This window comes from Xiphophorus hellerii, chromosome 15 (assembly GCF_003331165.1).
Source record: "Xiphophorus hellerii strain 12219 chromosome 15, Xiphophorus_hellerii-4.1, whole genome shotgun sequence".
Lineage (NCBI taxonomy): Eukaryota > Metazoa > Chordata > Actinopteri > Cyprinodontiformes > Poeciliidae > Xiphophorus > Xiphophorus hellerii.
Genome location: NC_045686.1, coordinates 7847953 through 7861317, shown reverse-complemented (window position 1 = coordinate 7861317; position 13365 = coordinate 7847953). Strand labels below are relative to the sequence as shown.

At 38.6% G+C, this 13365-nt stretch overlaps 1 protein-coding gene across 1 annotated transcript; it reads left to right on the top strand.

Annotated features, from left to right (window-relative positions):
• The first annotated feature begins 1933 nt into the window (after positions 1-1933).
• On the top strand, positions 1934-5235 carry LOC116734636 (potassium voltage-gated channel subfamily F member 1-like). The gene has a single exon (XM_032586129.1). The coding sequence runs from the start codon at positions 2503-2505 to the stop codon at positions 4000-4002; it is 1500 nt and encodes a 499-aa protein (XP_032442020.1). The 5' UTR covers positions 1934-2502; the 3' UTR covers positions 4003-5235.
• The last annotated feature ends 8130 nt before the right edge of the window (positions 5236-13365 follow it).

Sequence of the window (13365 nt, the reverse complement as noted above, 5' to 3'; positions counted from 1 at the left end):
ACAGCAGGATACGTGTTGAACCATTTTTAAAAAAAACTTATTTTAGCACTAGAAAATACAACGAAGAACAAAATTATTAATACTCTTTGAACTTTTGCCAATTCTTTCCACATCAAACCCCAAAACTTTAGTGTATTTTGTTTGGATTTTAAATGATAGGTTAACGTAAAGTAGTGCATAAATTTGAAGTGGGATAAAAAAAATGACAGCAAATAATATTCTGAATTAAACGTACATGTTTGTTGGGCACTTGTGTTCAGTCCATTTTAATTTGATAACACCAAATAAAATCATGTGAAACCAATTCAAATATAGTTACCAAATAGAATCCATTTCTGATCATGAATGAACAAGCTTGTTCATTGATTATTTGTGAACAAACAACATCTTGAAGATCAAGGCAGGCAGGGAGCGCAGCAAGTATAAAGTTTCTACCTATAATTACATCAAAAGGTGTTCAACAAGATGTGCAATGTTCAGATTATCTCTAAAAATGTGTGAAAACAGTCCATCTTCTTGCACTTTACAATTAAGCACTGCTTTTCTTCATCACATAAACAATAAAATATTTTGTTTACTTACTTTATGGAGAAATTAATGGCAATTTTTTTTCAAGTCACACAGGGAACAAATTTAAGTTAATATATGCTTTGTATTGTAATAAACCTTCTTTAAAAACAATACAATCTGACTTAAATTAAAAATAATTAGAAAAAATAATATTTTCAACTAAATGTATTCCACAATAACAAACAGAAAAATAACTAAAAACACAGCATTTAAATTAAGATAAAACATATCCATAAATTCATCAGTTTTTCTTTATTTTTTCTGAACTTTTAACATGTTTGGCTCTTGAAACCGACAACTTTTGCAGAAATGTAATTTCTCTTTACGAAGCAATTTCAAAACAATAAATGTTAAACAAACTAAAAAGGGGGAAAATACTCCATAAAAGCACAAAAAGTACATTATTAAGTGATAAGTAAAACAGATCAGGTTGATTGGTTGTGATTAGTGCAACAAAGGATGAGCTGCATTGGAACGATGTGACCACTAGATGGAGACAAAGTCCAATACTCACGGTACACCAAGTCTTTAATACAAGTAGTGAAAAAGTGTTCATTTGTAAAATATAAAGTTTGATAAATAAATAAATAGAGTTATTTGTCACTATCTTTTATAACCATTGTAATTCGTTCTTTTCTCAGACACAATCACAAATGTATTGTTCGTAGCATGTGTGTGTGTAAGTCTTATTTGTGTTTGTTATTCGTGTTATTTGTCTGAAATAAATTATTCATCTATTCATTCACGTCTTTCTTATGAGCTTTCCATTAATTTATCAGATCAGCTGTCAGGTCATCATTATCGTCTTACAGGCCAAATGACTCACTGGTCTGCGTTACTGGTATAAAAAAAAAATTCCCACTGTAAAAGCTCTTCATCTTCATAAAGCTGTTAAAACTGTTGCTGAGAAGCTTTCAGTTAGAGTTTCATGATGATGAATCCAGTGTGGATGACAGGACGGCCACATTTTGGGCTGATGGAGAAAGTCTTGTGGATATTTCTTCTCAACAGGTTGCTCTCATGTTGCGATGGAAAGCTGCAGTTCTCATCTGTAATTTCGTCAAGCTAACACCTCACAATGATTCCCATGAATGCGCGGAAAATTGCGATCCGCAGCGCCTGGCTGCACTGCGCTGCGTCCAGACAGTAAACAGCAAAACACGCAGCAATCCCACGACGCAGCCGGAAATTGAGAAATCAGCTTCAGAAATAAATGTGGGTGGGTGGACATATCGACTTCTGAAGTCAAATGTTGAAATATAGTCCATAAGTTTGGGATATATATTTATAATTTCAATGTTAAAAGTGATAAGTTTGAGAAAACAGAAGTCCAAATTTTGATATAGAAAGTAATAATTCTTGCTTTAAAGTTTGGATTATGACTTTGAATTTCACGAGTTAAGAGAACAAGAGAACCTTGATTTCAGAGAGACTTTTAACTTTAAAAGTCAGAATGGTAACTCAAAACTATTGAACCTAATAATCATTATATTGCATCTCGCACTTATTACTAGAATCGTGACTCTATTGGCCATTTTTATCCTGTAAGTGATTCCACATTATTCCACACCTGTATTGGTTAACCATGAACCTACAAGAAAACCCTTCTTATCTTTTGAGTGTTTTATTTTTGAAATCTCTGCCGGAAGTTTGCATTTCAATTGCTCTGACTTGACAACAGGCGCACTTCAATGCCAACTTTTGCAGCGCGCACAGGCGCACTGTTCACTGCCAAACAAGGCTGCATGGAACTGACAGGACTTCATGCTGCAGTCAGGTCGAAGAAAACAGATTTTCTTTTTCATAACTAATATACATATACATATATATTTAATTTAGAGGAATCTAGCGGCTACATAAAGCGCGCCAGGGCGCCTGGTGACATTTCTGTGGACATTTTATTCAGTTTTGAAGCGGGCAATCTTCGGAATAATGTGGGGAATCCAGAGAAGTCGGTACGCGGACTGCAACGGCTCTGAAGCGAGTGAAGAGGCGGAGATCGTGGTGAACATCGGCGGAGTGAAACAGGTGTTGTATGGCGACGTGTTGAATCGGTTCCCGGAGACCCGGCTGGCAGAGCTGGTGGACTGTTCTCTGAAGTCTCCCGAAGAGATATCCTCACTGTGCGACGATTATGACCCAGACACCGGGGAATTTTATTTTGACAGGGACCCTGAGGCATTTAAGTGTATAGTAGAGCTGTATTATTACGGAGAGGTACACATGAAAAGGGGCATCTGCCCGATTTGTTTCATGAAGGAGATGGACTTCTGGAAAATCGGCGCCGATTTTTTGGATGAATGCTGCAAAAGCAACCTTAAAGAGGTTCAGGATGAACTTGCAGAGATCGCAGAGAGAGTGAGGACTATCTTGGTGGACAGAGAGGGAGACCCGTCAGCTGGAGGCTGCCAGCGCTTCCAGGCGTCCCTCTGGAGGCTGATGGAAAAGCCGGAGTCCTCAGTGCCTGCGCACGTCATTGCCATACTTTCTTTCATCTTCATCCTCGTCTCCTCTGTGGTGATGTGCGTCGGGACAATCCCCGAGCTTCAGGTGGAGGACTCCGATGGCAACCTCACGGAGCACCCCACTCTGGAGGTCATCGAGACGGTGTGCATCGGTTGGTTCACCATCGAATACCTCCTGCGTCTGATCTCCTCTCCAAACAAGATCAAATTCGTCCTGTCCTTCATGAACATAATCGACTTCATGGCGATCATGCCCTTCTACGTGGTGCTGATTCTGACCTCCTTCGGCGCCGGAGTGATGGAGCTGGCCAACGTGCAGCAGGCGGTGCAGGCTTTGCGCATAATGCGCATTGCGCGCATCTTCAAGCTGGCGCGCCATTCATCCGGTCTCCAGACGCTCACATCTGCGCTGAAGAGCAGCCTGAAAGAGCTGGGTCTGCTCCTCATGTACATGGGGGTGGGGGTGTTCCTCTTCTCGGCGCTGGGGTACACCATGGAGCAGAACCACCCGGACACGCTGTTTACCAGCATCCCGCAGTCGTTCTGGTGGGCCGTGATCACTATGACCACTGTGGGCTACGGGGACGTGTACCCTAAGACCACTTTAGGCCGGTGTAACGCGGCCATCAGTTTTCTGTGCGGGGTCATCGCCATAGCGCTGCCCATACACCCCATCATTAACAACTTTGTGCTGTTTTACAACAAGCAACAGGTGCTGGAGACCGCAGCCAAGCATGAGATTGAACTGATGGCGCTGCGCTCCACTGAAGGCGAACTGAGGGCTGCACCCGAGCACCGTGAACATGTTTGCGGTAGCCGGGTTTGGGACTCCTCCATGAGCTCCTGTCACAGCGATACGTTCCTACCTCTGCTGAAGGACACCAGGGGAGGGCCGAGTATGCAGACCCCGAGCATGGAGACTAGCTTTGAGAGCACAGCAGAGGCCTCAGAATATTTCATCTCATGAATTTGGAAAAACTTGTCTTATCTGATAAGAAAAAGCATCCACAAGATGATCTAATCACTTTTTTATTTGAAGTACTATATATGTATGGGAGATTGGTTAAGGATTTGAAAATATCCCCGCTCTCAAAATAAGATTAAACAGAAAAATGCATTAGCTTTGGACCTGATAAACTCACAGCGAACCCAGATTTGCATATGGCCTCCACTTGAACACCCATACAGGCATCTTACTTCAGCCAACATTTACATATGCTGCCAAATAGTTAGAAAATTACCTGAAAAGGGGTCCCAGTAAGGACTGTATGCAGGTCACATTAGGCTCAATGATTACATTATTTGCCACTGAGGGGTTCTGGCAGCTTTTTCTGTCCAGGCAGCAAAAATTTCCATATGGAACCAAACGTGTAGGGAAAAGTAATATTTACAAGACCTTTTTAAAGTGAATCTATTTTTGCTGAGTGGTATTGTTACAACATTTGTTTTTATGTTGGTATGTTATGAAGGTAACATTGGATCCATTATGCATATATTATAAGGGTAGGAAATGGGCTGAAAATACCCCCCACATGTATTTTACTGCAGGTTGAATAATTGCCCCATGTTATTTGCCTATACTTTGCCTATTGCAGGGAATCCATGTTTCCTGAAAGGTTTTCCCTATGTCAGCACCTTATGCCTGCTACCATTTACATATGTGGCCCAAAAGGATTGGAAATATTGAAGCTTTTGCTCAGTTGCAATTGATTCACTGTGAAAAGGAAATTTAACTATATTCTTATTTTGCCTCTTTCAGTAAGTACCTATTTGAAGAAGGTTTTTCTTCGAAAAGCCACTTTTCCCCATTTAGGCATCTGATCAAAGTTAACATTTACACATAATGCCAGTAAAACATGGGGTTTAAAATGGGCCTCAGCTGTGCTAAATGCCCCCATGTCATTTGCCTATATATCAGTCCTTTCACAGATAGCAGTGGGTTTATGTTTGTTCAGCTGTTCTATTCCAGCAATTAGTTTTTCTCTTTTAGTCATCTCATGAATGCCAATATTTAAGAAATGGGGGACATTTTGGTAGGACAAGGGTTGAAAGCAGGCCCTACATGGACAGGTTGTATGAATGGAGGTTATATGTTATCTGATTGTACTTATTTGATACAACTCAAATCCGGGTACAAAGATTCCCCATATTCATCTATTTCATCGATTTTGAATGTATATTCATTATACCCGAGTGAGACCCCACAAAGACATTTTTAGGATGTCCTACTGGTTTTGCTGAAATGAGGTTTGTCTAGTAAACCCAAGTTGGACCCATACATGAAGCACATTGTGAGCTCACACCCACCTACTACAGTAGCCATCAAGTCTGAGCAAAATCCACAAACACATACTGGTTGTGATTTAACACTCCCATACAACTAAATTTCACTTATACTGTAGATTGGTCTGTAGCTTTTTTTTTTCATGTGAGGCAGCTTGTTCATGAGAAAATTAAGAAAAGTCAAATACCTTCATGATAACTGTATAAGCATAACAAAAAAAAATCAGATTGTACTGTGAGCTTGTGATTTAATTATCTACATTTCACCGGCGTTGCTCAAAGCATAGAATTGCAAGCCCTCAAGGACTCTTAAATGTTGTTTATCACCCGTGATTTACATCAGCGTGATTATTGTTTTTATGTCAGTGTAGGGTGAAATCTCATGAAAAATGCACAAGAGTTTTTGCAGCAGCTGCGTCATTTGCCTGACTTTTTGTTAAGCAGATTTTAGGGGCTTTGAATGTTTCTCTTTCTCCAGGGTTCGTTCCAAGTTGCCATTTTTCTGCTGATAAAAGAAGCAAAAATCCGGAGGTGAAGAAATCCCAAACCACATGACTATACTCCAACAAAATCATCAGTAAAAAGAAACTTAAAAAAATGAGGAGTTGTGTGGAATATGTATTTTATTGTGATTAAAGTTGAATGCAGCATTTTTTGTGCTTTTCTAAATTATCCTGACAGGTGCCATTTTTAAAAGGAAATTTTTCATATTTTTGAAATGCCTCAACTCCTACACTGACAAGTCTGAATGATGTTGAGTTTGCTACACGAATAGAACAGTCACTTTAACAGTTAGCTGGCACAGCAGGGATACTGCAATGCCCGACATGTCACGGCATGATTCAAGCAAAGACTGTACATCTTTGCAGAGCATTTTGTGACATTAGGGTCATTAAATCACTAAATGCACAATCTTTTCACAGGAAGCATGAGCAAGAAAAAGAAGGAGAAGAGAAAAAAGCAATTGATGAGGACTTAAGAGGCCTGATTGTAAGTAGACTGATTAGTTGATTTTTTTTAAAGCAGCTGAATTTGGAGTATGATCATGTATATGTGCTGGTTAACTATTTTTGTACATTAAGAACATTTTATTCAGTGGTTGCCCAGTGAAATACTAGTCAGAGTACTAGTTAGTTTCAATGACTATTTGACTGGTGAATCACAAAAAATGATTCATATAAACAAATAAATATATGCATATACTTAAAGCTATATGGATTCTTATCAAGAATTGATACACTGACATGATCAATATGTGTGCACAAAAATGGCACAAAAACACTGCTTAACATTTTTAGTGGGATTGCCATCAATTTTCTTAAAGACAATGCAAATAAAAATGTTAAAAAAAAAAAAAGTTCCTTCAAGAAAGATTAGACATCAGTGCATCTGACAATGTCATCAAAAATAATCTATCTATCTATCTATCTATCTATCTATCTATCTATCTATCTATCTATCTATCTATCTATCTATCTATCTATCTATCTATCTATCTATCTATCTATCTATCTATCTATCTATCTATCTATCTATCTATCTATCTATCTATCTATCTATCTATCTATCTATCTATCTATCTATCTATCTATCTATCTATCTATCTATCTATCTATCTATCTATCTATCTATCTATCTATCTATCATTTATGTTAAACTCCACCTGATTTTAGTTCCTGGATTCCTCTTAGCTTTCTTGACTTTTTATTTTATCCATGGTCTAATGCATCCAGTTGCATAATTATTTCTTGACAAGAATTAAATTAAACTAACATTAGCTTCTTTGAGAAAAATCACTGCCTTTTAACAGTGTATGTAGCATCACATGCACATACATGACAACATGAAACTCCCCAAGCTCCCAACTAAAGTAAATAACATATTTAAGATCAATTTATTATTACTTAGAGTAGAAGATACAGGACACTGCTGCTCTGCCAGTGACGAGGTTTGTGAATATGTCACTTCTCCAACATGTCAGTTTGGAAAAGAGAAACTTCTCTACCACCTCCTCCTCGGTGATGTTCTCAACTGAGCTCTAAGTCTTCCGTTCTGCAGCCTGAAAGCGAGAACATGAAGGTGGTCAGAAGGGAAGGGTACTGTTCAGACTGTCCACCCACTCACATCTTTTACTCCACAGCTATCTCCTCTGGCCAGCAGTAGATTCATACATGTCAAAGACAGAGAAGAGGGCCTTTGTTGGCACTGACAGGTGAAGGGAGGAATGTGAAAAGCATCCATTGTGTAACAGCACAATGCTCCCCTCACAGCCGATGCACATGCAAATACACACGTGTACCGTCAAGTTCAAATTTAGATCCACAATCGCATGTGTGTCCAAACATCACTCCTCTCCTGTCCGCCACCTACCCACAACAGCAGACAAATGATTGCACTCACCCAAATCCAGCCCTGTTTCGTCTTTACACTTGCAGTCACGTGTAATGTACTCTACAATGACCTGCTGTGATCTGCCAGCTATTCACAAGTTTTAACACCCACATGTTGCTCATTTGTTGCATTCTGTGGGTGTTTGAGACAAGCAACAACAGACAAAAATGCTCATTATCCCCTCACCAAAAAAACAGATATATTAACTTGACTACCAACTGCTTTCCTCTTAAAAACAGTTGATTTAAAATAAAGCTTGTCTAAAATAAAATCTAGCAGAAGAGACTCCAATAATTGTTTTAGCATCTCTGTTGGTATAAATGGAGTCAATATGGTTCCTTTTCTGAATTACTTTATTATATTCTGACATTTAATATGATACTTTTCTTCAGTATGGGTAAAACTGCCATGCTAGTAAATTATTGTTTTTAATAAAGTCACTTGTGTCATAATTATTGCCACTTTGGCTGCTATTGCTTCTTGCAACCCTGTACTGCCATGACACCACTTCTTTTTCCCCCATTGAACTTCACAAGGTTGGAGAATACATTTAAAATGTCTGGGTGTTTCAAATAGCAAATGATGCCATGTGATTAGAATGTTCCCAAGGCCCGCAGTAGCACAGTTCCTCTACCATGCTTAACACTGGCCAAGGAGCTTTCCTACAAATTTATTGTGTGATTCATGTAAAACAATATTATGTGTTTGTTGCCATAAAGCTCAGCCTTAGTCTCATCTGAATTTGATTGTCAGCTGTCTTGGCAAAAATATTTAAAAATGAAAAGAAGAGCTTGATCCAATGACGTTGTCCATCAGAGTGGGAGATCCACAGCCAAAGACAACCTGTTGTCTGCCTCCTCCCTCTCTCCCTGTTTTCAGCATCCGACTCTAATAATAAGCACGTCAACACTTGTAACTTGCTGTCAGATTAATTGATGGACTGATAGATCTGTCGGACAGCATTCTGCTGAGGCAACAAGTCATACTGATTGACATCTTCTATTGTGGAGTGTCACGGAAGTTGCTGTCATATCGAGCTCACACAGTGAGACGTTCATGTGCTGTATGAATTTTTAGAATCGTTCTAGAGTGTGTGCAAGGATTAAGGTTTCAGTTTTACACCGACAATGAGCTAAAGAATGGGTGAAAAACAGGAGCATCTGGAAAAACTATCTGAAATAAGCTGGTTATGCTGAAAGGAGGAAAATACGGGAAAGCAAAACAGGCTTAGTGAATAATAATAGAACTTGGCAGCATAAAGCTGGAGTGAACAGAGGCTTTGGAAATTACACCAACTGACTATGCAGGAAATGGGGAAACTAACTAAACACAAGTAAGTACCATGAAAACAAAGTTAAATATAAAACACATAACTCCAAACATAATAATCAGAACATTGAACTCAAACAAAACCAAACTCTTAAGTCTTTGCGTGTTTTCCACCTTTCTCTAACAGTTAACAGCGAGGTAAAGGTAAAGGTAATTTTATTTATATAGCACATTTTCAGCAACAAGGCATTTCAGAGTGCTTATGAGTAACACAAAAATGTTGCATGAGTCCAAAAAGAGTTACTTTTCAAGGTTTTGTGTTTTTTGTAAAATCAAAAACAATAATTTCTCAATGTGTGTTTTCTTCCCTTCTGAATAAGTTAGCTCAACTTAAAGGTTTACATAATTTTTTTCAGTGTGAGATTATACACATGGTCCTAAAAAGGCAGTTTAAGAAGCATATAATAACACAGGTGCTGAATTTGTATACATTTGTGACTATTATTGTTATATCTTGCAATAATGCCAGCAAAAATATTATTTTTTCAAAAATACACAGAATTATTCTGATTCCCCTGCTTTTTCGTAGCCCACAATGGGTTCCTGACTCCCTGCTTTGAACATCTATTTTAGTGTTTACTGTCACAGTGTTTACATTAGCCCGCCTCAGATTTTCATCAACAGCTGCAGGCAGAGAAGGCTGACAGTAGTCATCTGCAGTGCATGCATGTCATGTTTGTTCGGTTCGACGCCGCTGTGGGAACAATCCCGCGTTACAGCCCCACGTCATGCCTGTATGATTCTGTACATAAACACCCAGACTGAAAATTTTGTATGCTTTCAGAGCAGATTTACTGTATGCTCCAAGCAGATGGGGTGCCACCAGGAGAGCTGGTATTGGTTGGCTTTCAGGAAATCAGTGCGATTCCTGAAATGTCACGCTATGTCCAGTCGAGCCTCGGGGCTGATTGTTGAGTGTTGACGTGGCCGGTTTTGAGTGTCACCCAACAGTTTCGATGACAGCGCGGAAGCACAGACTTGTCTCCCTTTTTCCTTCTCCCTCAACCTTTGGTAAGGGGAGATTGTCAACACCTGTTCCCCTTCTAAAAATAGTGAAACCTCTGTGTACAAATGAACGGACACAGACAAACTCAGACAAATCATGTTGTAGAGTGGTGCTTTTTTGGAAAGATTCATCTCAACAGTTTATTTCAACAAACTTGAATATTATCATATCGACAAAAGATAAAAACCTGCATTTATATCCTGCTGGAGTAAGAATGCTTGTGCATAATGCCATGGCTTAGCAGCCTGCCTCTCTGAGACATTTCTTCATTCAAGAGATATTTGCAGCTGCCAGAGAGGGAAAAGGTAATCTCCCTGATGTCAGATTCTGAAGACGACAAAAAATAAAAATCATATTCCAGAGATGTTGTTGCTTTAACAAGGAGTGTTTTAAATGCTGCGTAGGTGCACCCCGAAGCACTTAAATTCAGAAGGCGAGCTGCATCAAAATTGCCTGAAAATAATTACACAGATTAAATATGACCTTCTGTGAAGTGGTAGGAGGAGATGCACCTAACCCAGAAAAACACATCTCTCCAAAGTGGATTCACATTTCTCTCTTCGCCTTTAACCGATCAATTTTAGAGCGCCTGCCTTTCAGAACGTTCTCTTGGAAAATCTTCCGCTTATCTGCCTGTGGGGTTTCAAATGTGCAGATGAAAAATACATGAAATTTATTTAGCCTAATGCATCTGCTGGTGGAAGCTCTAATAATTTGGATCCCTTGCTACTTATAATTCAAGATGTTGTTCTGAAGGATTAAACATTGCAACAAACAAGATGTAATAAATTGATCCATTTTTATGACAAATAAAACCATTTGGCATGGATATGTGTTCAGCCCCTTTAATCGGATACCCCTGAGTTAAATACAGTGCGAGTAATTGCCTTGTCATTGAACTTTTTGACCTACTTTTAATAAGCTTAGTTAATGTCTGCATGTAATCTTTTGTACTTGGATTTTACTTAAGGGTATCAAAACGAGGGGGCGGCAACTGTAAATGCACACCACACACACAGATTACATTTGTGCTCAACTTTTTCTTGCCCAATCACAAGCAAATAACTAAACTTATTTGAATATGTTAAGGTTTTTGCTTCTAATGTTAATTTATGTCAATTTTAAGGAGTACATTTGCAAGGCCGACAGAGTTGTACTTTTTTTTTGGAAAAGTTCATAACCTACCTGGATTAACAATGGAGGCAATAAAACTGAATGATAGATAAAACTTTCTATGTAAGAATGATTTGCATGCAGAGTTGCTCTCACATGTATTTTTCATTTTAGGCAATAACTCAGTTCCGCAGGGAGCTGAATGTGGCCTTGAGAACGTTTAAATTCCACATGTAGACACTTTGAGTAATACTTAGGAGTGCACTGAGAATATTCCAGTGGTAGTGTATCATATTGTCAGATTTTTTATTACATGGTAATTCACATTAACACTTAGAGAATATTGCTGCTAGGAAACATGTAATGCCAAAAGCAAAGAAGGATAATGTCAGGAGTTGCACTTGGTCCGAGTCTAGTCTCCGTATCCTGAGGTTTACTGGGGAAGTTATGGTCTCATTTGTTCTGGTTGTTAACCACTTTTGTGGGGATTTTTACATGAAAAACAAGCTGAGTGCCTCTGGGCCACCACAGTGAATGCTAGTGAGTCTCAAGGAGGTGATGTGGTCTTATCACTGTGAAAACATCCAGACGCTTCACGACACCTGTTCTCTACTGATAATGCCAAGTGAAAGCTGAGCAGATTCACACCAGAATGTTTCTTCTGGTGCATGTAAATCAAATCACAGGTAGCAATGTAGCTGTTATGAACTAATTAGTTTAATCTGTTATCTTCTTCTGTGGTATTTAATAGGTTTTGTAAATTGTAGTTTATAAAGTCAAACATGGAAGGATTTGTTTTCAAGTCACATGCACAGTCGGGGTCTTTAAATAATCGTTACAGCTTATTGTTCCTGATTATATTAGTTTGATTCAGAACATTGAATAACTAAAAATGAAATATTGAAAATTTTATAGCTTTCTCATACTAATGAAACCATATCACACTTCATGTTGGGGGGCTTATGGAGCCTCAAAGCTAATCTATTCAGAAACATTTTAATACTTTTAATACTTTACATGTCTTTTGGTGAATGTAACTTGTCGTGAAAATACACATCTAAGAGATTTTGATTTTTACATTTAAAATAGATCTATTTTTTTCCTTCATTATTACAAAAACTTCACATTAACATTGCCTTGATCTTTTCTCCACAGCACCTCTTGCTTTTCTGCCATCACAGCTGTTGTCAGCAATACCAAGACCTTCAGCAAAAGCACCTTGCAAAACTATTGACACCATTGGAGTTTTTCCGGATTTTATTATGCCAACACAAAAACATCATTGTGTTTTTCTGGCCAGTAGCATTTCAATGAGATTATATGTGATAAACCAGGACAAAGTTAGGGAGAATTTCAAAGGGGAAGCTACATGAGATACAAATGTCTAAATCTTAAAGGTTTGGCATGCATTTACATTCAGCTACACAGAGTCACTACTGTGTAAAATTACTACATGTTTGAAGTGCTGCAGCTTCAAGCAGGTTTTCTTTGAGAATCACTCTGTCTTTAACCCCATTATGCCCAACAAGCTTCTATGTCACTGTTGAAGCTCCACAGCATAATGCTGCCACCATCATGCTTCACAGTGGAGGTAGTGGGTTTGAATAGATGTGCAATATCAGCTCCTCAATACACACATTGTTTTGCATGTATGTCAAATGTCAAGTCAAAATGCATATGCATGCCACACTTCAGATTTTTAATTTCAAAACCTTCTCTTTTCTCTTCACAATGCAAAATTCCCAAATGTTCATGTTTGTGGTTATAATGTGTCAACATGTTGAAAAAAAATCAAGAGGTATGACTAGTTTTGCAAGGCACCGTATGTGAAGACCCTGAACCCAGAGCTCACTGAAGAGATTATAAATTATAGCTGCCTCAGGATCGACTGTGATTCCGCCAAAGGATAAGAATGTTCCTGGGGAACAGACAGTTAAAAGTCAGACCTTGGAATGAACTGAACAGTCTGGAAACAGCCTGCATTAACAATGAGAAGATGAGGAGTCCTCTAGAGTTATATCTAGTTATGCTAAATTCCCAGCTCCTCCTCTCATTGGCAGCTTCAGACAGAAAATTCCCAGTGGGTATTTCTTTATCTTTTCCCTCAGCAAAATGGTCCCTTTGAAAGTAGAAATTTGAGAAATAAAGCAAAAACCATTTTAATTCAACTCACTATTGGCTTCATATTAACATGTAATCTCTTCTTTG

Bases quoted from the DNA above. Each gene is read 5' to 3' on its own strand.
- LOC116734636 (XM_032586129.1), top strand. From the start codon at position 2,503: ATGTGGGGAATCCAGAGAAGTCGGTACGCGGACTGCAACGGCTCTGAA.